Source organism: Hyperoodon ampullatus, assembly GCF_949752795.1.
Source record: "Hyperoodon ampullatus genome assembly, chromosome: 2".
In the NCBI taxonomy this organism is placed as follows: domain Eukaryota; kingdom Metazoa; phylum Chordata; class Mammalia; order Artiodactyla; family Ziphiidae; genus Hyperoodon; species Hyperoodon ampullatus.
In genome coordinates this window covers 173467928-173492202 of record NC_136915.1, presented here as the reverse complement: position 1 = coordinate 173492202, position 24275 = coordinate 173467928, and the positions used below count along the sequence as shown (strand labels likewise).

General features: G+C 38.2%; 1 protein-coding gene across 2 annotated transcripts in view; it reads left to right on the top strand.

The window, feature by feature from the left end:
- Window positions 1-3039: 3039 nt before the first annotated feature.
- The window catches only part of MAEL (maelstrom spermatogenic transposon silencer), a gene marked incomplete at both ends in the record, with an annotated part of 40505 nt that continues 19269 nt past the window's right edge, over window positions 3040-24275 (top strand). The window contains 6 exons of one of the 2 annotated variants that reach the window (XM_079697029.1): window positions 3040-3171; window positions 3430-3522; window positions 5540-5639; window positions 6567-6722; window positions 8190-8231; window positions 24001-24125. In XM_079697029.1, coding sequence (XP_079553155.1) covers window positions 3040-3171; window positions 3430-3522; window positions 5540-5639; window positions 6567-6722; window positions 8190-8231; window positions 24001-24125 — 648 coding nt within the window. The remainder of the gene's footprint in view (window positions 3172-3429; window positions 3523-5539; window positions 5640-6566; window positions 6723-8189; window positions 8232-24000; window positions 24126-24275) is intronic. The other variant, XM_079697030.1, reaches the window with a different exon arrangement.

The following is a 24275-nucleotide window of genomic DNA, read 5'->3' as shown; positions in this document are numbered from 1 at the left end:
GCAAAGAACAAAGACTGAAGGGAAAAAAATGAATAGAATATTAGTGAACTATGGGGCAACTTCAAGCAGCCTAAGGGGGGTAGTGAGGAAACTTTTGGGGGTAGATATGTTCATTATCTTGATGGTGGTGATGGTTTCACAGCTGTACACATGTTAAAGCTCATCAAGTTGTATGCTTTAGATATATGTATTTAACTTACTGTACTTCCATCATGTCTCAACATTGATATAAAAAAGCAGTCTGGAACTAAAATCTCAGATAATAACATGGGAGATGGCAATGGGGTGGTGGAGCAGTGGGTTGGGATACTAAGTGAGGGGAAGCAATAGCTCTCTAAGCTTCTTGTCTATTTGGGTCTATTTGTCTAATAGATAATGGGTACCTATTAACTGTATAAGTTGTTATAAAAATATGTGTTAAAACAAGTGTCTTAAAAAAAATAAAACAAGTGTCTTAAAAATATGGGTAGCTACTGAATGAAGCAAAATAGAATGCATAACTTGAAACCAATAAAGAGGAAGTAGAGCAAAAAATGACTGATCAATCCAACTAAAGCAGAAAAAGGAAAATTAAGAAAACTAGAAAGATAGTAAATAGAAATTGAAAATACTTGAATGAAGCTTTTTATTCAAGAAACTAGAAAAAGAACCACAAACTAGCCTGAAGTAATAGAAAGAGGGACTCTGTAAACTTAAAGCAGAAATAAAAAGGAATAGGAAAACTGTAAAGTTCATCAATAAAACCCAAAGTTGTTTTTTTTAAGATCAATAAAATAAACTTTGGCAAGTATTAAGAGGAAAAAAAGACAAGGTATAAATAACATTAGGAATTATGTATATTTTAAATTACAAGCAAATATTTTATGTCAATAAATTTTGTTTTTTAAATCAACTTTATTGAAGTATAATTTACACACAATAAAATGCACACCTTTTAAATGTATTATTTGAGGAGTTTTGACAACTATATGCCACCTGTAACTACTACCACCACAATCAAGGTATAGAATATTTCTGACAACCCAAGAGTTCTCTTGTCAGTTCTCAGTCAATCCCATTTGTCTACCTCTTGGCCCTAGGTAACTGCTGATCTGATTTCTAAATGATAGTTTTACCTTTTCTTGAGTTTTGTATATGTGGAATCATACAGTATCTATCCTTTTATGTATGCCTTTTTTCATTCAACAAAATTATCTTGAAATTCATCCATGTTGAATATCAATAGTTCATTGCATTTCATTCCTGAATAGCAGTCTACTATGGATATACCACAATTTTTAAATCAGTTCATCTCTTAGTGAACACTTGGGTTGTCCAGTTTGGGGTTCTTATAAATAGAGCTGCTATGAAATTCATTTCCAAGGGGATATATTTTTTCATTTCTCCTAAATGAGTGGAAGTTCTTGGTCCTATGATAAATGTATGTGTAACTTTGTAAGAAACTGCCACTGTATGAAAATTCTAGTTGTGTCACATTCTTGCCAACATTTTACAGCAATATAAATGAAAACCTAAATGAAATAGACAATTTTATAAAACGTAATGAATTACCAAAATTGGTTGAAGGAAAGGTAGGAAACCTGAAAAGACTAATAACCATATAAAGTATTGAAATGGTAATCAAAGGTCAACCCCACCCTCCAAAGATATACTTTGATCAAAGAGTTTTACTAGTGAAGTTCTACCAAACTGTCCAGGAATAGATAATTCCATCTGTTGTTCAAAGTGAACAGAGAAAAAGATAGCAGTTCATTTTATGAGGCTATTACAATGCTGATACCAACATTTTGTAAGGATATCATGAAAAAAATCTGTAATTTAATATCACTTCAATCAAGGAAGCAAAAATCCCACATTAAGTATGCTTTAAAAAATAAGCAATGCCAAGCATGATCAAGAAGAGGATATAGTAGTAGGAATGGTAGGATGCTTTAAAATTAGAAAAATCTAGCAATATCATTTATTGAGCTAACCAATTAAAGGATAAAACCATATGGTCATCTGAAAAGATGAACAAAAAGCATTTAATAAAATTTCAACTCCTGTTTTTGATTTTAAAACATATACATACAACATGTATACACATACTCAATAAACTGAACACAGATAGGAATTTCTGTGGGAAGCACATATTACTAGAAAATCCAAGAAAATCGATTGGCACTATTTGAACCAATTTGAGAGTTCAGCAGGGTGACTAAATACACAAGATTAACACTCAAATCAATACCTTCTCTACACATCAGCATTAACTAATTAGAAAACATAATGGAAAAAAGAAATACATATAATAGTTCCAAATATATTCTAGGAATAAAACAACCAAAAAATAAAGAAACCAGACCTTTATGAGGAAATCTATAAAACTTTATTCAAAGACATTATTTAAAATCTCAGCCTCTTACTGTATGTTTCCTTCCAAACACTTAAGAAAAACTGCGTTTTAAAAAACCATGTTCTTTGAAACAATAATGTCATTTAAGAATGGGGAAAAACCAAATCAAATCATACTGGTGGTTTTCGTCATCTTACCCGCCTCCCTCACCCTTAGATTGTAAACTTCTTGAGGGAAAAGATCTTGTTAGTCGTGTTCCTCACTCTGTTCCCCCCACCCAATACCTTTCACAATTCTCAGCACGGATTTGGCCCCTTACAGTTGTAAAACAGAAGAAACCGAAGCACTTGCTGGTCCTCTTTCTCTCTACCTATTTTGATGGATGTTACGCAATAATACACTGAAATTGCTTCCATGTGATAATACCTCCGCCAACGACTCATCCCAGACTATCAGAATACTCCTCACCTGTGACGTCTCCCCCCGCTACCCGCCCCCACGGCCGCAAGAGGGGGAATCTTACCGTCTCGGGCTGTTTTTCTCCTGGCGAGGCCAATGCGCCTGCGCACCGTGCCCTGATTGGCTGAGAGCTGCGGACCTGCGCGCGCAGGCCTCCGCCTCGGTTACCCAGAGCGTGAGCCGGACGAGGGCGGCTGAGGGTGGTACTGTCTCTGGCCCGCTTCGAGGCCTGTACCGCGCTCACCATGGCTAACCGCAGGGCCAGTCGCAATCCTTACTACTTCTTCGTGCAGGAGAAGATCCCCGAACTACGGCGGAGAGGCCTTCCTGTGGCTCGCGTCACTGATGCCATCCCCTATTGTTCCAATGACTGGGCGGTAAGGCTTTAGGCCAGTGAGCCCGGGGTCGAGCAGTTGAGCAAATGGGAGGGAAACAAGACTCGAGGAGGCCAGTGACCCCCTGGGCCCCTGCTGGAGGGGGAGAGACACCCCCCCACACCCCCACCCCCGCCCGTCCGCGGCTCAGGGCAGCCGTCGCCGCTTCCGTCTCCCTGGAATGTGCGGGCATCTACAGGCGGGGCCCTGGGCAGTAGGTCCTCACTGCTGCTGCTTGTCTCCCCCTTCTATCTCCTCAAGCTCCTGAGGGAGGAAGAAAAGAAGAAATATGCAGAAATGGCTCGAAAGTGGAGGGCTGCCCAGGGGAAGAACTCTGGGCCTTCGGAGAATCAGGTAAATTTAGCCAGAGAAGAGCAGTCACCTGCCTGGCACATAGGCATGCTCAGTAAATGCTGGATGAGTGAATGGGTGAATGTCAGTGGTAGACGACTGGGTGATTTGGGTGAGTGCAAAGAAGTTTTTCATTTTTTTACTCATGTCAGAGAATGCCTGCTAAAAACTAGCAGGCGCTTCCCTGGTGGCGCAGTGGTTGAGAAGCCGCCTGCCGATGCAGGGGACACGGGTTCGTGCCCCGGTCCGGGAAGATCCCACATGCCGCGGAGCGGCTGGGCCCGTGAGCCATGGCCGCTGAGCCTGCGCGTCCGGAGCCTGTGCTCCGCAACGGGAGAGGCCACAGCGGCGAGAGGCCCGCGTACCGCAAAAAAAAAAAAAAAAAAAACCTATTAGGCTCCGGTACTAGGGCACACCTTGGTATCATTTGATGATGAAGGCCAGGGAAAATCCATTAGAAAACCTGCACCCAGTAGATCGTGATCAGCAAAGGGAGCGTCGATATTTAGGGTTTGTACTAGATGACCTCTAAGGGTCTCTTTTAACTCCTTTATGATTTAAGAACCCCTTTTCAGATGTTTGCAAGTAGTTTGGTCCCCTCTCTCTTTTTGAATGACACCTGGAACGAGGCCAGTTCCTGTGTTTAAAGTATGGAGATAACAAGATTTGTGGATGTTGGTGAATGTTTGTGTCTTACAGGTAAGAGTTGTATAAAGTTTATTTGGGTTAATTTCTGTGTAGCAGGATGTTAAAGCACTGAATAAAATCTGTTGCTGATTCATATCAAGAAAAGGCAAAGTAATTGTGGAATTTCCCCCCTCCCTCTGAATTCTTCCCTTTTTTTTTTTTTTTTTTTTTGCGGTACGCGGGCCTCTCGCCGCTGTAGCCTCTCCCGTTGCGGAGCACAGGCTCCGGACGCGCAGGCTCAGCGGCCATGGCTCACGGGCCCAGCCGCTCCGCGGCATGTGGGATCCTCCCAGACCGGGGCACGAACCCGCGTCCCCTGCATCGGCAGGCGGACCCTCAACCACTGCGCCACCGGGGAAGCCCCCTTCCCATTCTTACATAGCAAAAATTCTATTCTTATTATAAACTGTTAATATTGGATTGAAATTCGAGAGAGTTTTGCTTGTTTTAGGTTTGAGAGATTTTTATTTTGTGGCTTTATGTTTGAGTAGAAGCTCTTATCAGTTGAATTTGTACTTGTGAGCCATAATTTTTTTTTTCTTCTCACTACAGTGTCTTAAGACATCTCCCCTCAAAATGAAAGCCATGTTGTATGTATAAGTCATTGAGACTTGGAGTCAGCACAATCTGGTTTTTACTTTGAGTGAAGAACAAATAATATTAGAGTACTTTGGGAAATGATTTTTTTTTTAAATAAATTTATTTATTTATTTATTTATTTATTGGCTGCATTGGGTCTTTGTTGCTGTGTGCGGGCTTTCTCTAGTTGCGGTGAGCGGAGCCTACTCTTTGTTGTGGTGCGCAGGCTTCCCATTGCAGTGGCTTCTCTTGTTGCGGAGCACGGGCTCTAGGCACGCGGGCTGCAGTAGTGGTGGTGCAAGGGCTTAGTTGCTCCGCGGCATGTGGGGTCTTCCCGGACTAGGGCTCGAACCCGTGTCCCCTGCATTGGCAGGTGGATTCTTAACCACCGCACCACCAGGGAAGTCCTGGGAAATGATATTTTTTTGGCCACTGGACAGGCATGTACTGTGTGACCCAGTAGGATTAGTTTAGATTATCAGTAGTGGGCAAATGCCTTTCAGCAGTAATTGGAGTGGTTATTTACCACTCAGCCTTTTAATACAAAATATTTATAGATTTTTGCCATTGTCTGCCTTTGGGTGTTGGTTTTATTGACGATTATTTATTTATATACTCATTGGGTTTATTGGCCTGGAGAGGTTACCAAAGTAATCTGTGGGTTGTTTTGCAGTTATTTTGCTAAATTTAAATACATGGTAAAAGTGCCCAGCGAGAGTTTAAGTATGTGGTCAATGATTACCTTTTTCTTTAGAAACCTGTTTCCACCCCACTGAGGAGTCCAGGCATGCTTGTACCAAAGCAGAATGTTTCACCCCTGGATATGTCAGGCTTGTCTCTAAAAAGTGATCAAGGTAGAGTAATACTAAAATGTTTGCTTAGATAAATTTGGGTGTTTAAAATACTATTATACTATACTATACTATGATCAGTAAACGTGTTCTGTTCATTTTGATTCTGCATTTCAAAGTAATTGACTACAGGTGTTTGAACATGATGGCACTAAAGTTGTAAAAGATCGGGTAATGTGCTTTCGTTGAAGTAACACTGGAGATTTTTTTTTTTTTTTGCAAAAATCTGGTCTCTTGTTTTCTGCCACTTCATATGTTATTAAACATACTTTTTTGGATTTAAGTGTTTATAGCTAGACACTTACATACACTTGTTATAAAGGTAAAGATAAATTGAGCTAGCCTAGATAAAAACACAGCTAATCAGAGTCCTTGCTATTCCTTCCGGCTGTTTTTTATTAAATGTGTTCTTTGTTAAAAATTTAATCTTCAGCAGTCTTAAGTGTGGCCAATCCTGGTAAATAAGACCTCCTTACATTCTCACATTTCTTTCTTCCTTTAGAGAATTTGTAAGTGGTCTTGTGTATATTGGTAAAAAGTAAAGAGTGAACTGAATTGTCCATAGAGTTTTTCTACACTGATTGTACTTGGTTTTATTTCCCTAGCCCTTATGTTTTTTGAGTATGGGTCACAGCTTTTATTAAGTCATTCCTGAGATTCAGGGCTTATGTACAGCTAAATTACGTAGAGCTGGCTGCAAGTTTGAATAATTTTGTTACTTCATGCAAAGAGTGGTTATTACTTTAATCCTTGATAAGTGTAATTATAAAAACATTAATTTACCTGGTATAGCTGATTTATTTTCTCTTTTCCAGCTCATTTAGGGATATAGGAACACAAGGAGAAAGGTTCTAAAACTTTTGGTTTTGTCAAAGGGGTAAATGCGAAATGCTCATCTGTTCATGTCTTTTTTATTATTTTTTTTTTAAGCTCTCCTTGGAGGCATTTTTTATTTTTTGAACATTTTTAGCCATGGCGAGCTACCTCCTCACTGTGAACAGCGCTTCCTCCCTTGTGAAATAGGCTGTGTTAAATACTCTCTCCAAGAAGGTGTTATGGCAGATTTCCACAGCTTTATAAATCCTGGTAAGTGGCCAATTAGAGTAGATGCTAGATCTTTAAAAGTTATGTTTTTTATATTGACCTTATTTGATAATAGTATTTTTATTAAAAGCTGTTGTGTAGGTAAGTTCTTAAAATGTAACACAGGACTTCATAGTAATTGGATGAAAAACTTTAGAACTAAGTGTTGACACAGAGTTTTTGGTTTAGTCTTTTTTTTTTTTTTTTTTTTTTTTTTTTTTGTGGTACGCGGGCCTCTCACTGCTGTGGCCTCTCCCGTTGCGGGGCACAGGCTCTGGACGCACGGGCTCAGCGGCCATGGCTCACGGGCCTAGCCGCTCCGCGGCATGTGGGATCCTCCCGGACCGGGGCACGAACCCGTGTCTCCTGCTTCAGCAGGCGGACTCTCAACCACCAAGCCACCAGGGAAGCCCTTTGGTTTAGTCTTTTAACCTCAAGTAAGCATTAGAGTTGGGTGGATAGAATGCTTGAAAAATGTGAGGACTGCTATTTGCTTATTTGTGGTCTTACATCTTAGAATTTCCTGAAAGCTTATACCTTTGCTCTTTTCTTTCTTTACCCCATCCTTCACCTCCACAGTCACTAGTTTTTAACTTGCTATTGCCTTATAACCTTGAGCAAAGTACTTATCCTTTCTGAGCCTATTAGCTCGTCTATAGGTTGGGGATAATGCCTATTGGAGGCCTGTTCTAAGGAATACATGAGAAGGTATGGAAATAGCCTCGTATTTAATAGGCTCTCGGGTATTCTCACTATTTTTTCTTCCTACTACTCCACCCCATCAAAAGCAATTAGTAATGAAGACATAGGATTTGATTCAATTCCCAAGTTGGTAGATGGTAGTTAAGGGAGCACTATACCTTTAAAGGTAAGTGGGAAGAATGTGTACGGAGAAGAGTAAAGGAGAAGAGGTTGGGAAAAGAAGAATTTCATCTTCAGTTTTATCAATTGCATTAAAGTTCATTAGGACAGTCCAGTACTTTTCCTTGTTTTGAGATAACAAGAAAAATTTTCCTACTTACACTTAGGAGAGTTGCTGCTTAGGACATTTCAAAAAACTACTTTTTTCTGTACGGGTGTAAAACATTAAAAAATAGAATTTGGAGACTTTTTTACTCCGAGAAATACGTAAATACCTTGCTATATCAAGGGCCTCATGAATCCTTGTGGCCTCTTCGTGGACCCCTGGCTAAGATTCCTTAAGCACAAATTTTCTTTACCTAGTATTTCTTTCTCTCTGAGGGATAACTTGCTTTTTAAAGTAGCTTAGACAATATACCAAGATTCTTTGATAGTCATAATACCTTTGGTTAGGAAAAAACTCCCTTAGGAGGGTTTAATCTTGTGTAATTTCACATAGCAGTAACAAGTACCTATGTTATGATTTGGTTATCCTGTGAAATATTACTGTAGCACAACCAGAGAGCTTCCAGATTTCTGCTTCTCTCAATAAAATATTTTGTATTACAGGTGAAATTCCACGAGGATTTCGGTTTCATTGTCAGGCTGCAAGTAAGTATAAAGTAATGGGGTAGAATATAGGCATTGAATATGTGCGTACCTGGTTAAGATGCTCCTTTAAACAGAGACATAGAACATTGATTGGGGGGAAGAATAACCTAAATTACTGTTGGAGAATCTTCATAGAAGTGGTAGATGGTGTATGTAATCCTTAAAAACTTAAAAATTATATAGAACGAAAGGATAATATCCTTTTCCCTTTATGGAGATTGTGTTTTTATTTTCTTCTTTTTTCTGCTTATATCCTTTGGCTTGAAGATCAGTGGCTTTTACTGGCCAGGTGCATAGGTAGGTCTTTTAACAGGTATCAGGTTACCTAGATTTAGGGCCATTCACAGGAATATCCATTCAAAATTAAGGGAAAAAAGGTGGTACTTCAAAAATAACAGAATGTTAAACAGCAAAACAGCTATGAATTAATTTTTCAGATGAGGAAAACGGGTTTCTATTTTAAGTATTTTGCAACCAAAGGATGTGACTGTGTATATCTAAGCTCTTGTACTCTTTTCTAGAAACTAGATTTTAACCAGTTTCTTATTTGATTAAAATGAAAATCATGATAATAGGTTTGCTTTTTAAGTTTTATTCAAAATGTCAGGTTTTTTTTTCTTAAAAATATAGGCAATTAGCTGGTAGAAGGGTTTGAAATTAGAAATGAGTTTTCCAAATCTGCCATAACAAGCAGCTGTTTTGTAATACTTATAATATTGTTCTTTATAAATGCAGAGAATATTTTAAACTCATTTTTGGTTATGTCCTTTGAGTTTTTTCCAGTCTTAGTGAAAAATATGTACTAGTCCTTTTTTTTTTTTTTTTTTTTTTTTTGTGGTATGCCGGCTTCTCACTGTTGTGGCCTCTCCCGTTGCGGAGCACAGGCTCTGGACGCGCAGGCTTAGCGGCCATGGCTCACGGGCTTAGCCGCTCCACGGCACGTGGGATCTTCCCAGACCGGGGCATGAACCCGTGTCCCCTGCATCAGCAGGCGGACTCTCAACCACTGCGCCACCAGGGAAGCCCCTGTACTAGTCCTTTTTTGTTTGCCTGGGATCAGGGCTGTAGGCCTTGGAACAAGGAGTTTAAGGCAATTTTTTTTTAGTAAGTTTGTAGCTTTGAATGAAAAAAAACTATAGAATAAAAATTCTGTTGTAACTTTGAGGTGTGAACCTAGCTAATCTCAAGTGTTACATTGTCTGAGGTTATTTGACAAAATAGGTAGTGGTAAAAACCAAAAATAGGAACTTACCTGGAGAATTAATTTCACATTTTTACTTAAGTTCTTTTTCTGGTTTGTTCATCTCATGAGTGCATTAGAATCCCTATGTGCCAGACACTCATTTGTGAGAATGTCCCTTTACTGTTTATTTTGTTTCTGATTAAATTTTTAAAAAATCATTTTTAAAGGCTTATTTTTACAGTCTTTCCAAATTAACTGATTAACAGAAAGTATGGTTCTTTTTTTCCTAACATCTGTATTGGGGTATAATTGCTTTACAATGGTGTGTTAGTTTCTGCTTTATAACAAAGTGAATCAGCTATACATATACATATACCCCATATATCCTCCCTCTTGTGTCTCCCTCCCTCCCTCCCTATCCCAGCCCTCTAGGTGGTCACAAAGCACCGAGCTGATCTCCCTGTGCTATGTGGCTGCTTCCCACTAGCTATCTATTTTACATTTGGTAGTGTATATATGTCCATGCCACTCTCTCACTTCATCCCAGCTTACCCTTCCCCCTCCCCATGTCCTGAATTCCATCCTCTACATCTGCGTCTTTATTCCTGTCCTGCTAGGTTCTTCAGAACCTTTTTTTCTTTTTTTTTAGCTTCCATATATATGTGTTAGCATATGGTATTTGTTTTTCTCTTTCTGACTTACTTCACTCTGTATGACAGACTCTAGGTCCATCCACCTCACTACAAATAATTTCATTTCTTTTTATGGCTGAGTAATATTCCATTGTATATATGTGCCACATCTTCTTTATCCATTCATCTGTCGATGGACACTTAGGTTGCTTCCATGTCCTGGCTATTGTAAATAGAGCTGCAGTGAACATTGTGGTACATGACTCTTTTTGAATTATGGTTTTCTCAGGGTATATGCCCAGGAGTGGGATTGCTGGGTCGTACGGTAGTTCCATTTTTACTTTTTTAAGGAACCTCCATACTGTTCTCCATAGTGGCTGTATCAGTTTACATTCCCACCAGCAGTGCAAGAGGGTTCCCTTTTCTCCACACCCTCTCCAGCATTTACTGTTTGTAGATTTTTTGATGATGGCCATTCTGACTGGTGTGAGGTGATACCTCATTATAGTTTTGATTTGCATTTCTCTAATGGTTAGTGATGTTGAGCATCCTCCCATTTACCATTGGAACAAAAAGAATAAAATACCTAGGAATAAACCTACCTAAGGAGACAAAAGACCTGTATGCAGAAAACTATAAGACACTGATGAAAGAAATTAAGGATGATACAAACAGATGGAGAGATATACCATGTTCTTGGATTGGAAGAATCAACATTGTGAAATTGACTATACTACCCAAAGCAATCTACAGATTCAATGCAATCCCTATCAAACTACCAATGGCATCTTTCACAGAACTAGAACAAAAAAATTCACAATTTGTAGAGAAAGTGTGGTTCTTAGAAACAAACCTATTAAGGACTCCAGGAATGTTTTCTTGAGTTTTTTTCAGACTCATTAAAACTGAGCACAATGTTTTTCATTCAGGAAACCTAAGATCCTTGGAGCTCACCAATTTAAGCGTGTCTTAAATTGCCAATTTGATAACCCTGAGAAATGTGCCGATTAAATAAGACAAATGAGTGTATTAGAGTGACAGCTATGTTGACATAATAACTAAAAATGCCCAGGCTAGTGTAATCAAGCTGATATTTAGGAAAAGACCGTGTTTCATACAGTAACACACTGAAACAATTACAATTTGATGTGGTTACAATTTGATTAGAAGTTAAAGAATGTGCATGTAGATGTTTCAAATGCTCCTGTGCTATCTGGCCTTTTAAGAAGTACCTACAAGTAAAATCAAGCGAAGGCTTCATGGGCATTATGGTTTAGCACATAATATCGAAGAATTTCAAGATTGGAAGAGATTTTGATACAGACTTCCCCCCCCAACCCGTATGTTCCTCTGAAGGGGAGTGCAGGTTCTGTATGTGTGTGTTGGAGTGGGGAGCGGGTAGGAGGTTTGGGCCTATCTCATTCTCCCACACTTCCCCAGAGGAACTCTACTTCTATCTATTTCACTAATGATTTTTGAGAGAGAAGCTCTGCTTTAAAAGGAGCAAAGCCTTAGAAACTGCTTTCAGCTTCCTGTACAAAAGGTCTATCAGCTTTTAAAATGAAGCTTCATACACACACAAAAACATCATAACATTCACTTAAGGTGGAAAGAATATTAATGATCAGCAGTGCACCTGCTGATCAGTCAGCTGAAGAAATAGCACATTGCTGTTGTCATTGAACCCCTGTATTTCCCCCTGATTTCATCCTCCCTCTTAAGAGAACCACTGTTCTGAATTTTGTGTTATTTCCTTTGTTTTAGGAATAATTTTATGATAAATACATATTTAAATGGTGTATTTAATTCTGCTTGAACTTTTATATAACATTTTGTGTATATTTCTTGTATTTTTTTTTTAACTCAACAATGTCTTTTCCCCATTTCTCCATTGGGTTGTTTTTCATCTTTATTGGTTTATGGAAGTTTATAATATATGTTTTTATTGATTGTTTTAATTGTGTGCAGATACCTATTTGCAGTTTGTGCCTTGCGTTTTTTTACTCCCTTTATGGTGTATTTTAATGAACAGAAGTTTTTATTTTTAGTTCAGTACATGTATCTTTTCCATCATGGTTGTGGGGTTTTTTGGTCTTATTTAAGATTTCCCTTCTACTTGAAGGCCATGAAGATATATTTATTTTCTTCTATAGTTCCAAGTTCTTATTCCACCTGGAATTGACTTATGTATGATGTGAGGAAGAGATTCAGTTCCGTTTTTTTCACATGTGGATAATCAGTTGTCTCAGCGTAATTTATAGAATAATCAATTTTTCCCCATATGTAGTGCCACCTGTATCATATCACGTTTCATTTTATGCATGAGTCTTTCTGATATCTTCTGTTCTATCGACCTGCTTGTTTTTTGGTGCCCATGTGATATGTTAAACACGATATTTTGATCATATTTACTTGACTTTGTTCTTTTGGAATACTATGGTTATTCTTGACTTTTTGCTTTTCCACATACAATTCAGAATCAGTTTATCATGCTTCACAGAAAGCTTGTTGAGATTTAGAATCTCAGGATTTGGAATCACAGGATTCTAATCTCAGGATCTGGGTTTTTTTTAAGGGGGTGTATATGTATTTTTATATTTTTAAATTTTTGATTTTTATGCAATTTTAAAGTTTTAAAGATCCACTTACAGATACTACAGAATATTGGCTATATTCTCCATGGTGTACAATACATTCTTTTTTTTTTTTTTTTTTTTTTGCTGTACGCGGGCCTCTCACTGCTGTGGCCTCTCCCGTTGCGGGGCACAGGCTCCGGACGCGCAGGCTCAGCGGCCATGGCCCACGGGCCCAGCCACTCCGCGGCATGTGGGATCTTCCCGGACCGGGGCTCGAACCCGTGTCCCCTGCATCGGCAGGCAGACTCTCAACCACTGCGCCACCAGGGAAGCCCTACAATACATTCTTGATCCTGTCTTACACCCAGTACTTTGTACCTCCCACTCCCCCACCCCTATATTGCACCTCTCCCACTGGTAGCCACTGGTTTGTTCTTTATATGTGTGAGTTTGCTTCTTTTATGCTATATTCACTAGTTTGTTTTTTTAGATCCACATATAAGCGATGTCATACAGTATTGATCTCTCTCTGGCTTCTTCACTAAGCATAGTGCCCTCCAGGTCCATCCACGTTGCTGCACATGGCAGAATTGTGTTCTTTTCTGTGGCTGAGTAGTAGTCCTATGCATATATATATACCACAGCTGCTTCTTTAATTTTTATTTTATTTTGGAATATAGTTGATTTACAACATTGTGTTAGTTTCAAGTATACAGAAAACTGATTTAGTTATACATATGTCTATTCTTCAGATTCTTTTCCCATATAGGTTATTACAGAGTATTGAGTAGAGTTCCCTGTGCTATACAGTAGATCCTTGTTAATTATCAATTTTATGTATAGTAGCATGTATATGTTAATCCCAAACTCCTAATTTATCCCTCCCCACCACCTTTCCCCTTTGGTAACCATAAATTTGTTTTCTAAGTCTATGAATCTTTTTGTAAGTAAGTTCATTTGTATCATTTTTCCTTTTTAGATTCAACATATAAGCAATATCATATGATATTTGTCTTTAGCTTACTTCACTGAATATAATCTCTAGGTCCATCCACGTTGCTGCAAATGGCATTATATTATTCTTTTTTATGGCTGAGTATATTCCATTGTATATGTGTACCACATCTTTATCCATTGCTCTTGCGATGAATATTTAGGTTGCTTCCGTGTCTTGGCTATTCGAAATAGTGCTGCAGTGAACATTGGGGTTCATGTATCTTTTTGAAATATGGTTTTCTCTGGATATATGCCCAGGAGTGCGATTTCTGGATCATATGGCAGCTCTATTTTTAGTTTTTTAAGGAACCTCCATACTCTTCTCCATAATGGTTGTACCAGTTTACATTCCCAGCAACAGTGTAGGAGGGTTCCCTTTTCTCCACCCTCTCCAGCATTTATTGTTTGTAAACTTTTTGATGATGGCCATTCTGACGAGTGTGAGGTGATAACTCACTGTAGTTTTGGTTTACATTTCTCTAATAGTGATGTTGAGCATCTTTTCACTTGCTTTTTGGCCATCTGTATGTCTTCTTTGGAGAAATACATCTTTAGACCTTCTACCCATATTTTTTTTAACAACTTTATTGGAGTATAATTGCTTTACAATGGTGTGTTAGTTTCTGCTTTATAGCAAAGTGAATCAGTTATACATATACATATGTTCCCATATCTCTTCCCACCCTCCCTATCCCACCCCTCTAGGTGGTCACAAACCACCGAGCTGGTCTCCGTGTGCTATGCGGCTGCTTCCCACTAGCTATCTATTTTACGTTTGGTAGTGTATATATGTCCATGCCACTCTCTCACTTTGTCCCAGCTTACCCTTCCCCCTCCCCATATCCTCAAGTCCATTCTCTAGTAGGTCTGTCTCTTTATTCCAATCTTACCCCTAGGTTCTTCATGACCTTTTTTTTTTCTTAGATTCCATATGTATGTGTTAACATACAGTATTTGATTTTCTCTTTCTGACTTACTTCACGCTGTATGACAGACTCTAGGTCCATCCACCTCACTACAAATAACTCAATTTCGTTTCTTTTTATGGCTGAGTAATATTCCATTGTATATATGTGCCACATCTTCTTTATCCACTCATCTGTTGGACACTTAGGTTGCTTCCATGTCCTGGCTATTGTAAATAGAGCTGCAGTGAACATTGTGGTACATGACTCTTTTTGAATTATGGTTTTCTCAGGGTATATACCCAGTAGTGGGATTGCTGGGTCGTATGGTAATTCTATTTTTTTTTTTTTTTTTTTTTGCGGTACACAGGCCTCTCACTGTTGTGGCCTCTCCCGCTGCGGAGCACAGGCTCTGGACGTGCAGGCCCAGCGGCCATGGCGCACGGGCCCAGCCACTCCGCAGCATGTGGGATCCTCCCGGACCAGGGCACAAACCCGTGTGCCCTGCATTGGCAGGCAGACTCTCAACCACTGTGCCACCAGGGAAGCCCGGTAATTCTATTTTTAGTTTTTTAAGGAACCTCCATACTGTTCTCCATAGTGGCTGTATCACTTTGCATTCCCACCAACAGTGCAAGAGTGTTCCCTGTTCTCCACACCCTCTCCAGCATTTATTGTTTCTAGATTTTTTGATGATGGCCATTCTGACCGGTGTGAGATGATATCTCATTGTAGTTTTGATTTTCATTTCTCTAATGATTAATGATGTTGAGCATTCTTTCATGTGTTTGTTGGCAATCTGTATATCTTCTTTGGAGAAATGTCTGTTTCGGTCTTCTGCCTAATTTTGGATTGGGTTGTTTGTTTTTTTATTGAGTGCATGAGCTGCTTGTAAATCCTTTGTCAGTTGCTTCATTTGCAAATATTTTCTCGATTCTGAGGGCTGTCTTTTGGTCCTGTTTATGGTTTCCTTTGCTTTGCAAAAGCTTTTAAGTTTCATTAGGGTCCCATTTGTTTATTTTTGTTTTTATTTCCATTTCTCTAGGATGTGGGTCCAAAAGGATCTTGCTGTGATTTATGTCATAGAGGGTTCTGCCTATGTTTTCCTCTAAGAGTTTGATAGTGTCTGGCCTTACATTTAGGTCTTTAATCCATTTTGAGTTTAGTTTTGTGTATGGTGTTAGACAACATTCTAAATTCATTCTTTTACATGTAGCTGTCCAGTTTTCCCAGCACCACTTATTGAAGAGGCTGTCTTTTCTCCACTGTATATTCTTGCCTCCTTTATCAAAGATAAGGTGTCCATATGTGTGTGGGTTTATCTCTGGGCTTTCTATCCTGTTCCACTGATCTGTATTTCTGTTTTTGTGCTAGTATCATACTGCCTTGATTACTGTAGCTCTGTAGTATAGTCTGAAGTCAGGGAGCCTGATTCCTCCAGCTCCATTTTTCGTTCTCAAGTTTGCTTTGGCTATTCGGGTTCTACCCATTTTTTGATTGGGTTGTTTATATTTTTGATATTGAGCTGCATGAGCTGTTCGTAGATTTGGGAGATTAATGCCTTGTTGGTCGCCTCATTTGGAAATGTTTTCTCCCATTCTGTGGGTTGTCTTTTTGTTTTGTTTATGGTTTCCTTTGCTGTGCAAAAGCTTTTAAGTTTAATTCGGTCTCATTTATTTATTATTTTTATTTTCATTACTCTAGGAGGTGGATCCAAAAAGATATTGCTGCAACTTATGTCAAAGAGTGTTCTGCCTATGTTTTCCTCTAAGACTTTTATGGTATACAGTCTTACATTGAGGTTTTTAATCCATTTTGAGTTTATTTTTGTGTATGGTGTTAGAGAATTGTTCTAATTTCATTCCTTTACATGTAGTTGTCCAGTTTTCCCAGCACCACTTATTGAAGAGACTGTCTTTTCTCTATTATATATTCTTGCCTTCTTTGTCGTAAGTTAATAGATCATAGGTGTGTGGGTTTATTTCTGGGCTTTCTATCCTGTTCCATTGAGCTATAAGTCTGTCTTTTGCCAGCACCATAGTGTTTTGATGACTATAGCTTTGTAGTATAGTCTGAGGTCAGGGAGCCTGATTCCTCCAGCTCCGTTTCATATCTCAAGATTGCTTTGGCTATTCAGGGTCTTTTGTGTTTCTGTACAAATGTCAAATCTTTTGTTCTAGATCTGCCGTTGGTAATTTGATAGGGATTGCACTGAATCTGTAGACTACCTTTGGTAGTATAGTCATTTTGACAATATTGATTCTTCTAGTCCACAAACACAGTATATCTTTCCATCTGTTTGTTTTTCATCTTAGATTTCTTTCATCAATGTCTTATAGTTTTCAGAGTACAGGTCTTTTGCTTCCTTAGGTATACTTATTCCTAGGTATTTTATTCTTTTTGATGTAATGGTAAATGGGGTTGTTTCCTTAATTTCACTTTCTGATCTTTTGTTGTTAGTGCATAGAAATGCAAAAGATTTTGTGTATTAATTTTGTATCCTGCAACTTTACTGAATCGATGAGCACTAGTAGTTTTCTCATAGCATCTTTAGGATTTCTTATGTATAGTATCATATTATCTGCGAACAGTGACAGTTGTACTACTTCTTTTCCAATTTGGATTCCTTTCTTTTTCTTCTCTGATTGCTGTGACTAGGACTTCCAAATTATGTTGAATAAAAGTGGGGAGAGTCGACCTCCTCGCCTTGTACCTGATCTTAGAGGAAATGCTTTCATGTTTTCACCATTGAGTATGATGTTGAGTTTGTTATGTTCCCTCTATGCCCACTTCCTGGAGAGTTTTTATCATAAATGGTGTTGGATTTTGTCAGAAGTTTTTTTCTGTATCTATTGAGATGATCATGTGGTTTTTCTTCTTCAATTTGTTAATGTGGTGTATCACACTGATTGATTTGTGGATATTGAAAAATCCTTGCATCCCTGGGATAAATCCCACGTGATCATGGTGTATTATCCTTTTAATGTATTGTTAGATTTGGTTTGCTACTATTTTGCTGAGGATTTTTGCGTCTATGTTCATCAGTAATATTGGCCTGTAATTTTCTTTTTTTGTGGTATCTTTGTCTGGTTTTGGTATCAGGGTGATGGTGGCCTCATAGAATGTGTTTGGAAGTATGCCTTCCCCTGCCATTTTTTGGAAGAGTTTCAGAAGGATAGGTGTTAACTCTTCTCTAAATGTTTGATAGAATTCACCTGTGAAGCCATCTGGTCCTGGACTTTTATTTGTTGTGAGTTTTTAAATCACAGTTTCAATTTCAATACTTGTGATTGGTCTGTTCATATTTTCTATTTTTCCTGGTTCAGTTTTGGGAGATTGTACCTTTCTAAGAATTTGTCCCTTTCTTCTACGTTGTCCATTTTATTGGCATACCCTTGCTTGTAGTAGTCTCTTATGATCCTTTTTATTTCTTTGGTGTCTGTTGTAACTTCTTTTTCATTTCTAATTTTATTGATTTGAGCCCAGCTAAAGGCTTATCAATCTTGTTTACCTTTTCAAAGAACCAGCTTTTGGTTTCATTGATCTTTTCTGTTGTTTGCTTTGTCTCTCTTTCATGTATTTCTGCTCTCATCTTTATGATTTCTTTCCTTCTGCTAACTTTGGGTTTTGTTTGTTCTTTTTCCTTTAGTTGCTTTAGGTATAAGGTTGGGTTGTTTATTTGAGATTTTTCTTGTTTCCTGATGTAAGGTTTTATTGATGTCAACTTACCTCTTAGAACTGCTTTTGCTGAGTCCCATAGGTTTTGGATAGTCATGCTTTCATTTTCATTTGCCTCTAGGTATATTTTGATTTCCTCTTTGATTTCTTTGGTGATCCATTGGTTGTTTAGTGGCATATTGCTTAGCCTCTGAGTGTTTTTGGTTTTTACAGTTTTTTTTTCTTGCAGTTGATTTTTTTTTTAATATCCTAGTGTTGTGGTTGGAAAAGATGCTTGATACGATTTCAGTTTTCTTAACTTTACCCAAGCTTGCTTTGTGGCCCAGCATGTGATCTATCCTGGAGAATGTTCCATGTGCACTTGAGAAGAATGAGTATTGTGCTGCTTTTGGATGGATGCTCTATAAACATCAATTAAGTCTTTCTGGTCTAATGTGTCATTTAAGGCCTGTGTTTCCTTACTGATTTTTAGTCTGGATAATCTATTCATAGATTTCAGTGGGGAGTTAAAGTTCCTCACTCTTAATTGTGTTACTGTCAATTTCTCCTTTTATGGCTGTTAGCATTTGCCTTATGTATCAAAGCACTCCTGTGTTGGCTGCATATATATTTATAATTGTTAAATCTTCTTGGATTGATCCTTTGATCATTATGTAGTGTCCTTCTTTGTCTCTTGTAACAGTCTTTATTTTGAAGTCTATTTTGTCTGATATGAGTATTGTTACTCCAGCTTTCCTTTGATTTCCTTTTGCATGGAATACCTTTTTCCATCCTCTCACCACTTTCAGTCTGTATGTGTCCCTAGATCCGAATTGGGTCTCTTGCAGGCAATATATATATAGGTCTTGTTTTTGTATCCATTCAGCCAGAGTGTGTCTTTTGGTTGGAACATTTGATCCATTTACATTTAAGGTAATTACCCTTATGTATGGTCTTATTGCCATTTTGTTAGTTGTTTTGGATTTGTTTCTGTAGGTCTTTTTTCTAACCTTTCTCTTTTGTTCTCTTGTGATTTGATGACTATCTTTAGTGTTGTGTTTGATTTTTTCTTTTTTGTGTATATATCTATTGTAGATTTTTGGTTTGAGGTTACTATGAGGTTTTGATATAGCAGTTTATATACATACAAGGTTGTTTTAAGCTGCTGGTCTCTCAGTTTCAAATGCATTTCCAGTGTCCTGCGTTTGTACTCTCCTCATGTCAGGATTGCTGGTTTTGATACCATATTTGTAGGTGGATGATTTCCTACCTTTATTGTATATTTACCTTTACTGGTGAGATTACCCATTTGTAATTTTCTTGTTTCTGGAAGTGGTCTTTTCTGCCTAGAGAAGTTCCTTTAGCATTTGTTGTACAGCAGGTTTGGTGGTGCTGAATTCTGTCAACTTTTGCTTGTCTGTAAAGCTTTTGATTTCTATGTCAAATTTGAATGAGAACCTTGCTGGGTAGAGTATTTTTGGTTGTAGGTTTTTCCCTTTCATCACTTTAAGTATATTATGTCACTCCCTTCTGGCTTGCAGAGTTTCAGCTGAACAATCAGATGATAACCTTATGGGGATTTTCTTGTATGTTATTTGTTGCTTTTCCCTTGTTGCTTTTAATATTTTCTTTTTGTCTTTAATTTTTGTCAAATTGATTAACATGTGTCTCGGCACATTCCTCCTTGGATTTATGCTATATGGTACTCTCTGCACTTCCTGGACTTGGGTGACTGTTCCCTTTCCCATGTTAGAGAATTTTTCAGCTACTATCTCTTCAAATGTTTTCTCAGGTCCTTTCTCTCTCTCTTCTCCTTCTGGGACCCCAGTCATGCGAATGTTTGTGCATTTAATGTTGTCCCAGAGGTCTCAAACTGTTTTCATTTCTTTTCATTCTTTTTTTCTTTATTCTGTTCCGTGGCATTGATTTCTACTATTCTGTCTTCCAGCTCACTTATCTATTATTTTGCCTCATTTATTCTGCTGTTGATTCTTCCCAGTGTATTTTTCATTTCAGTTATTGTATTGTTCCACTCTGTTTGTTCTTTATATTTTCTAGCTCTTTGTTGAGCATTTCTTCTGTCTTCTTGGTCTGTGTCTCCATTCTTTTTCTGAGATCTTGGATCATTTTTACTATCATTACACTCAATTCTTTTTCAGGTAGATTGCCTATCTCCACTTCACTTAGTTGTTCTTCTGGAGTTTTTATCTTGTTCCTTCATCTGGAACATATTCTTCTGCCATCTCATTTTGTCTGACTTTCTGTGTTGACGGCCCCATAGGCTTCAGGTTTGTGGTTCCTCTTCTGGTGTCTTCCCCGTGGTAGATGAGGCTAGTCTAAGAGTCTTGTACATGCTTCCTGGTGGGAGGGATTGGTGCCTGCCCACTGGTGTGTGGAGCTGGGTCTTATCCCTCCGGTGGGCAGGGCTGTGTCAAGGGGTGTGTTTAGAGGCAGCTCTGGGCTCAGCAAGACTTTAAGCAGCTTGCCTGCTGATGGGTGGAGTTGTGTTCCTGCCCTGTTAGTTTTTTTGGCCTGAGGCATCCCAGCACTGGAGCCTTCGGACTGATGGGTGGGGCCAGGTCTTGGTGTCAGAATGGTGGCCTCCAGGACAGCTGACACCAATGAGCACTCCCCAACACCTCTGCCACCAGTGCCCTTGTTCCTGCAGTGAGCCACAGCTGCCCCCACCTCCCCAGGAGGTCCTCCAAGACCAGCAGGTAGGTCAGGCCCAGGCTCCTGTGAAGTCGCTGCTTTTTGCCCTGGGTCCTGGTACACATGATACCTTGTGTGTGCCCTCCAAAAGGGGAGTTTCTGCTTCCCCCAGCTCTGTGGAGCTCTTGTGATCAAGCCCCGCTAGCCTTCAAAGCCAAATGCTCTGGAGCTCCTTCTCCCAATATCAGACCCCCAGACTGAGGAGCCTGACATGAGGCTCAGAACTCTCATTTCTGTGGGAGAACCTCTGCAATATCATTATTTTCCAGTTTGTGCTTCACCCACCTGGCAGGTATGGGATTTGATTATATCGTGAATACATCCCTCCTACCATCTTGTTGTGGCTTCCTTTTTGTCTTTGGAAGTAGAATATTTTTTTCTGATCAGTTCTAGTCCTTTGTTGCTGGTTGTTCAGCATTTAGTTGTGATTTTTGGTGTTTTTGTGGGAGGAGGTGAGCTCAGGTCCTTCTACTTTGCCATCTTGTCCTCTGTCCAGAGAAACAATCTCAGTATTTTGAATCATCTTTAAATCTTTTGATCATTTTGTGGAGAACTGACAGCTTCATGATATTTATTCTTTATGTTAATATGGGCTACTCTTTTACTTTTTAGATGTGTAGTCATTTATAATAAAGTCTTATATAATTTTCTCCAGAATCTTAATGTTATTAGTTATAGCTTATCATTTTTCTTGCTATTATAAAGGATAGCTCAAAATTATATTTTCTAATTGTTTACTTTTGTGTTTTGGTTTTATCCCACCTTTGCTAAACTCTTGAGTTTTTTTAGCAGATTTCCTTACATCCATGAAATGACTCTTCTAATCTGTACCTTTTACTTAAAAAATTTAAAACTTGTTCTGTCTTAGTGTGCTGGTTATGAGCTCTAGTTTTTAATCTTTCACCAATGAGTGTTCTGTAGTGTTCTTTTCTCTTTTTCTTAGTTTTGGTATGTATTCTTTATTAGGATAAAGAAATTCCCTTCCGTTTCCAGTTTCACTGGAGATATCAGTTGCACATTTTAATGAATACTCTTTCTGGATCTCAGATGATTTGTGTCTCTTGTCTATATAGTGATTTGCTAATCATAAACCAACCTTACATTTCAGGAACAAATCCAACATCATCACTGTATGACTCTTAAATAAACTGCTGGATTTGGTTTGCTAATATTTTGTTTTAGGATTTGTGCATTCGTGTTAAAGCCCGAGGTTAATCTTAACCAGTTTTATTATCAAGGCTATTTTGCCATCCTAAAATGGGTTGAGGAATGTGTTTTCAATTTTTGAGTTTACATTTGTTTCTTTTTTATGGTTCTGTTGAAGTTATCAGTATTTTTTTCATTTCCTTGAACATAATAAGCCTCATTATTTTAAAGTTTTTTGTCTGATAACCCTTTTACAGGGATCGTTTTTTTGGATGTATTTTTATAGTCTGTTGGGTATCTTGATGTTCAGTCAAGTTTTCAGTTGTCTTAACATATCTGGTCATTTTTGAGTGCTGAACAGTACATACGAAAACTTATTACTCCTCTCCAAAGATTTATGATTGTTTCTTTCAGAAATCTGGAGTAACTATCCATCTCAGGTTGCTTTAATCTAATTTCAGATATTGAGATAATTTAAAATTGGGTTCAGACTTATGAGAGTCAGTCTCTTTCTAGTTGGTCTTTACTTAAAAAAAGGAGGAAGGTGGACATATTACCACCAAAGAATCATCAGTAAAATTTATAATTGACTTCACAGCATAAATAGTGGAGACCAGAAGACAATTGAATATTTTTTAATTTATAAATTTTTATATACACAGGTAATATTGGAGTAATATTTTTAATTCTTCGTAGCTCAAGATCTGTTGAAAATTTCTCAGCCTTTATATCTCCTCTTCTAGAGTTGATAAATGGCCAGATTACCAACAAACTCAACTGCCAGATTCAGCTCTCTAGGATTTCATCCTTTCTAAGATTTTGGGCCCATAATTCCTCACTACATTTATATCTCTGCAGTGCTTTCAAGCAGGCGTTTCATATGTTCAGCTTTCCCTAGTCAGTCATAATCAGAAATTGAACTCTTGTTGCATTTTTTTTGGCTGCACATTGCAGCTTGTGGAATCTTAGTTTCCTGACTAGGGATCGAACCCAGGGCTCCAGCAGTGAAAATGCCAAGTCCTAACCACTGGACCACCAGGGAGTTCTGAGCATTCTTTTTTATAGTTTCCAGTTTTATGCTGAAATTCATAATTTGATTATGAATTTTTTTAATTGACTATGATTACTTAAAATCTGTGTCCAGTAACTTCATCTGGACTACCTTTGGATCTCTATTAACTTTGTTTTGGTTCTCATTTTTTTTCTTTACCTGGTTAGTCACATAGACTATTTGGGAAAAAATGATTGAATGAGGTTTATAGTGATGTTTTCTTCCTCCAGAGAGGATTTATGTTTCCTTTTTCTAGACACCTGGGGTCTCACAAACCAGGCCCCCAAAGCTGTCAGAAGCACACTCTCAGCCATTAAACTTCCTCTTCTGGAATTAGCAAATTACTCCAGGGGGAAAACTGCCCCCAGAGCTAGACTACCTCTCTGGATTTTATAATATTTTGCATCTTGATCTAATAATTCCTTGCTACCGCAGGTGCTCTTGACATCCTAAATTTTTGTGGGAAGTTTGGTCTGAATTACTTGGTCCATGTTTTACTGGAAGTAGAAGTATTCATTGTACAGTCTTTTAAAAAGCAGTTATTACTATCAAGGTCTCCAGCCTTATTAATAAACCAGATTCATGAAAGGCCACATAGGAATAGTGAAAACACTATATAGGCTCTTTCACTTAACAAACCTCGGTTTGAGTCCTGACTCCACTGTTCACCAGCTATTAACTTACTGCTAACTTCTGTGTTTCTCAGTTATCTCCTCTCTAATATGTGTATATTATCTACCTCATAAGATTATGGGATAAAATATGTAAAGTACCTAACCATAAGCAGGCTTGGTACAAGTGCTTAAATATGTTATCCACTACTCCGTTCCTGTACCCTTACTTCTATACCTACTCCATAATATTTGTCTTAGTCAAATTTTTAACTCCTACCTACTTTTTATTTCCTTCAGGTGATTCTACTCACAAGATTCCTATTTCAAACTTTGAATCTGGGCATGACCAAGCAATGGTGTTACAAAACCTTTATAGATTCATTCATCCAAATCCAGGGAACTGGCCACCTGTCTACTGCAAGGTAATTTCAACATAAGAATTTCTTTTAAGTCATTACTTAGAAACCAAAAGATCCATGAAAGATCCCCAAAGGAATAACTTTTGCCTATGTATTAGCTGTGTGTTAAAATATATATGCTCATTCTTATTTTGAATGTAATTAGGTATAATG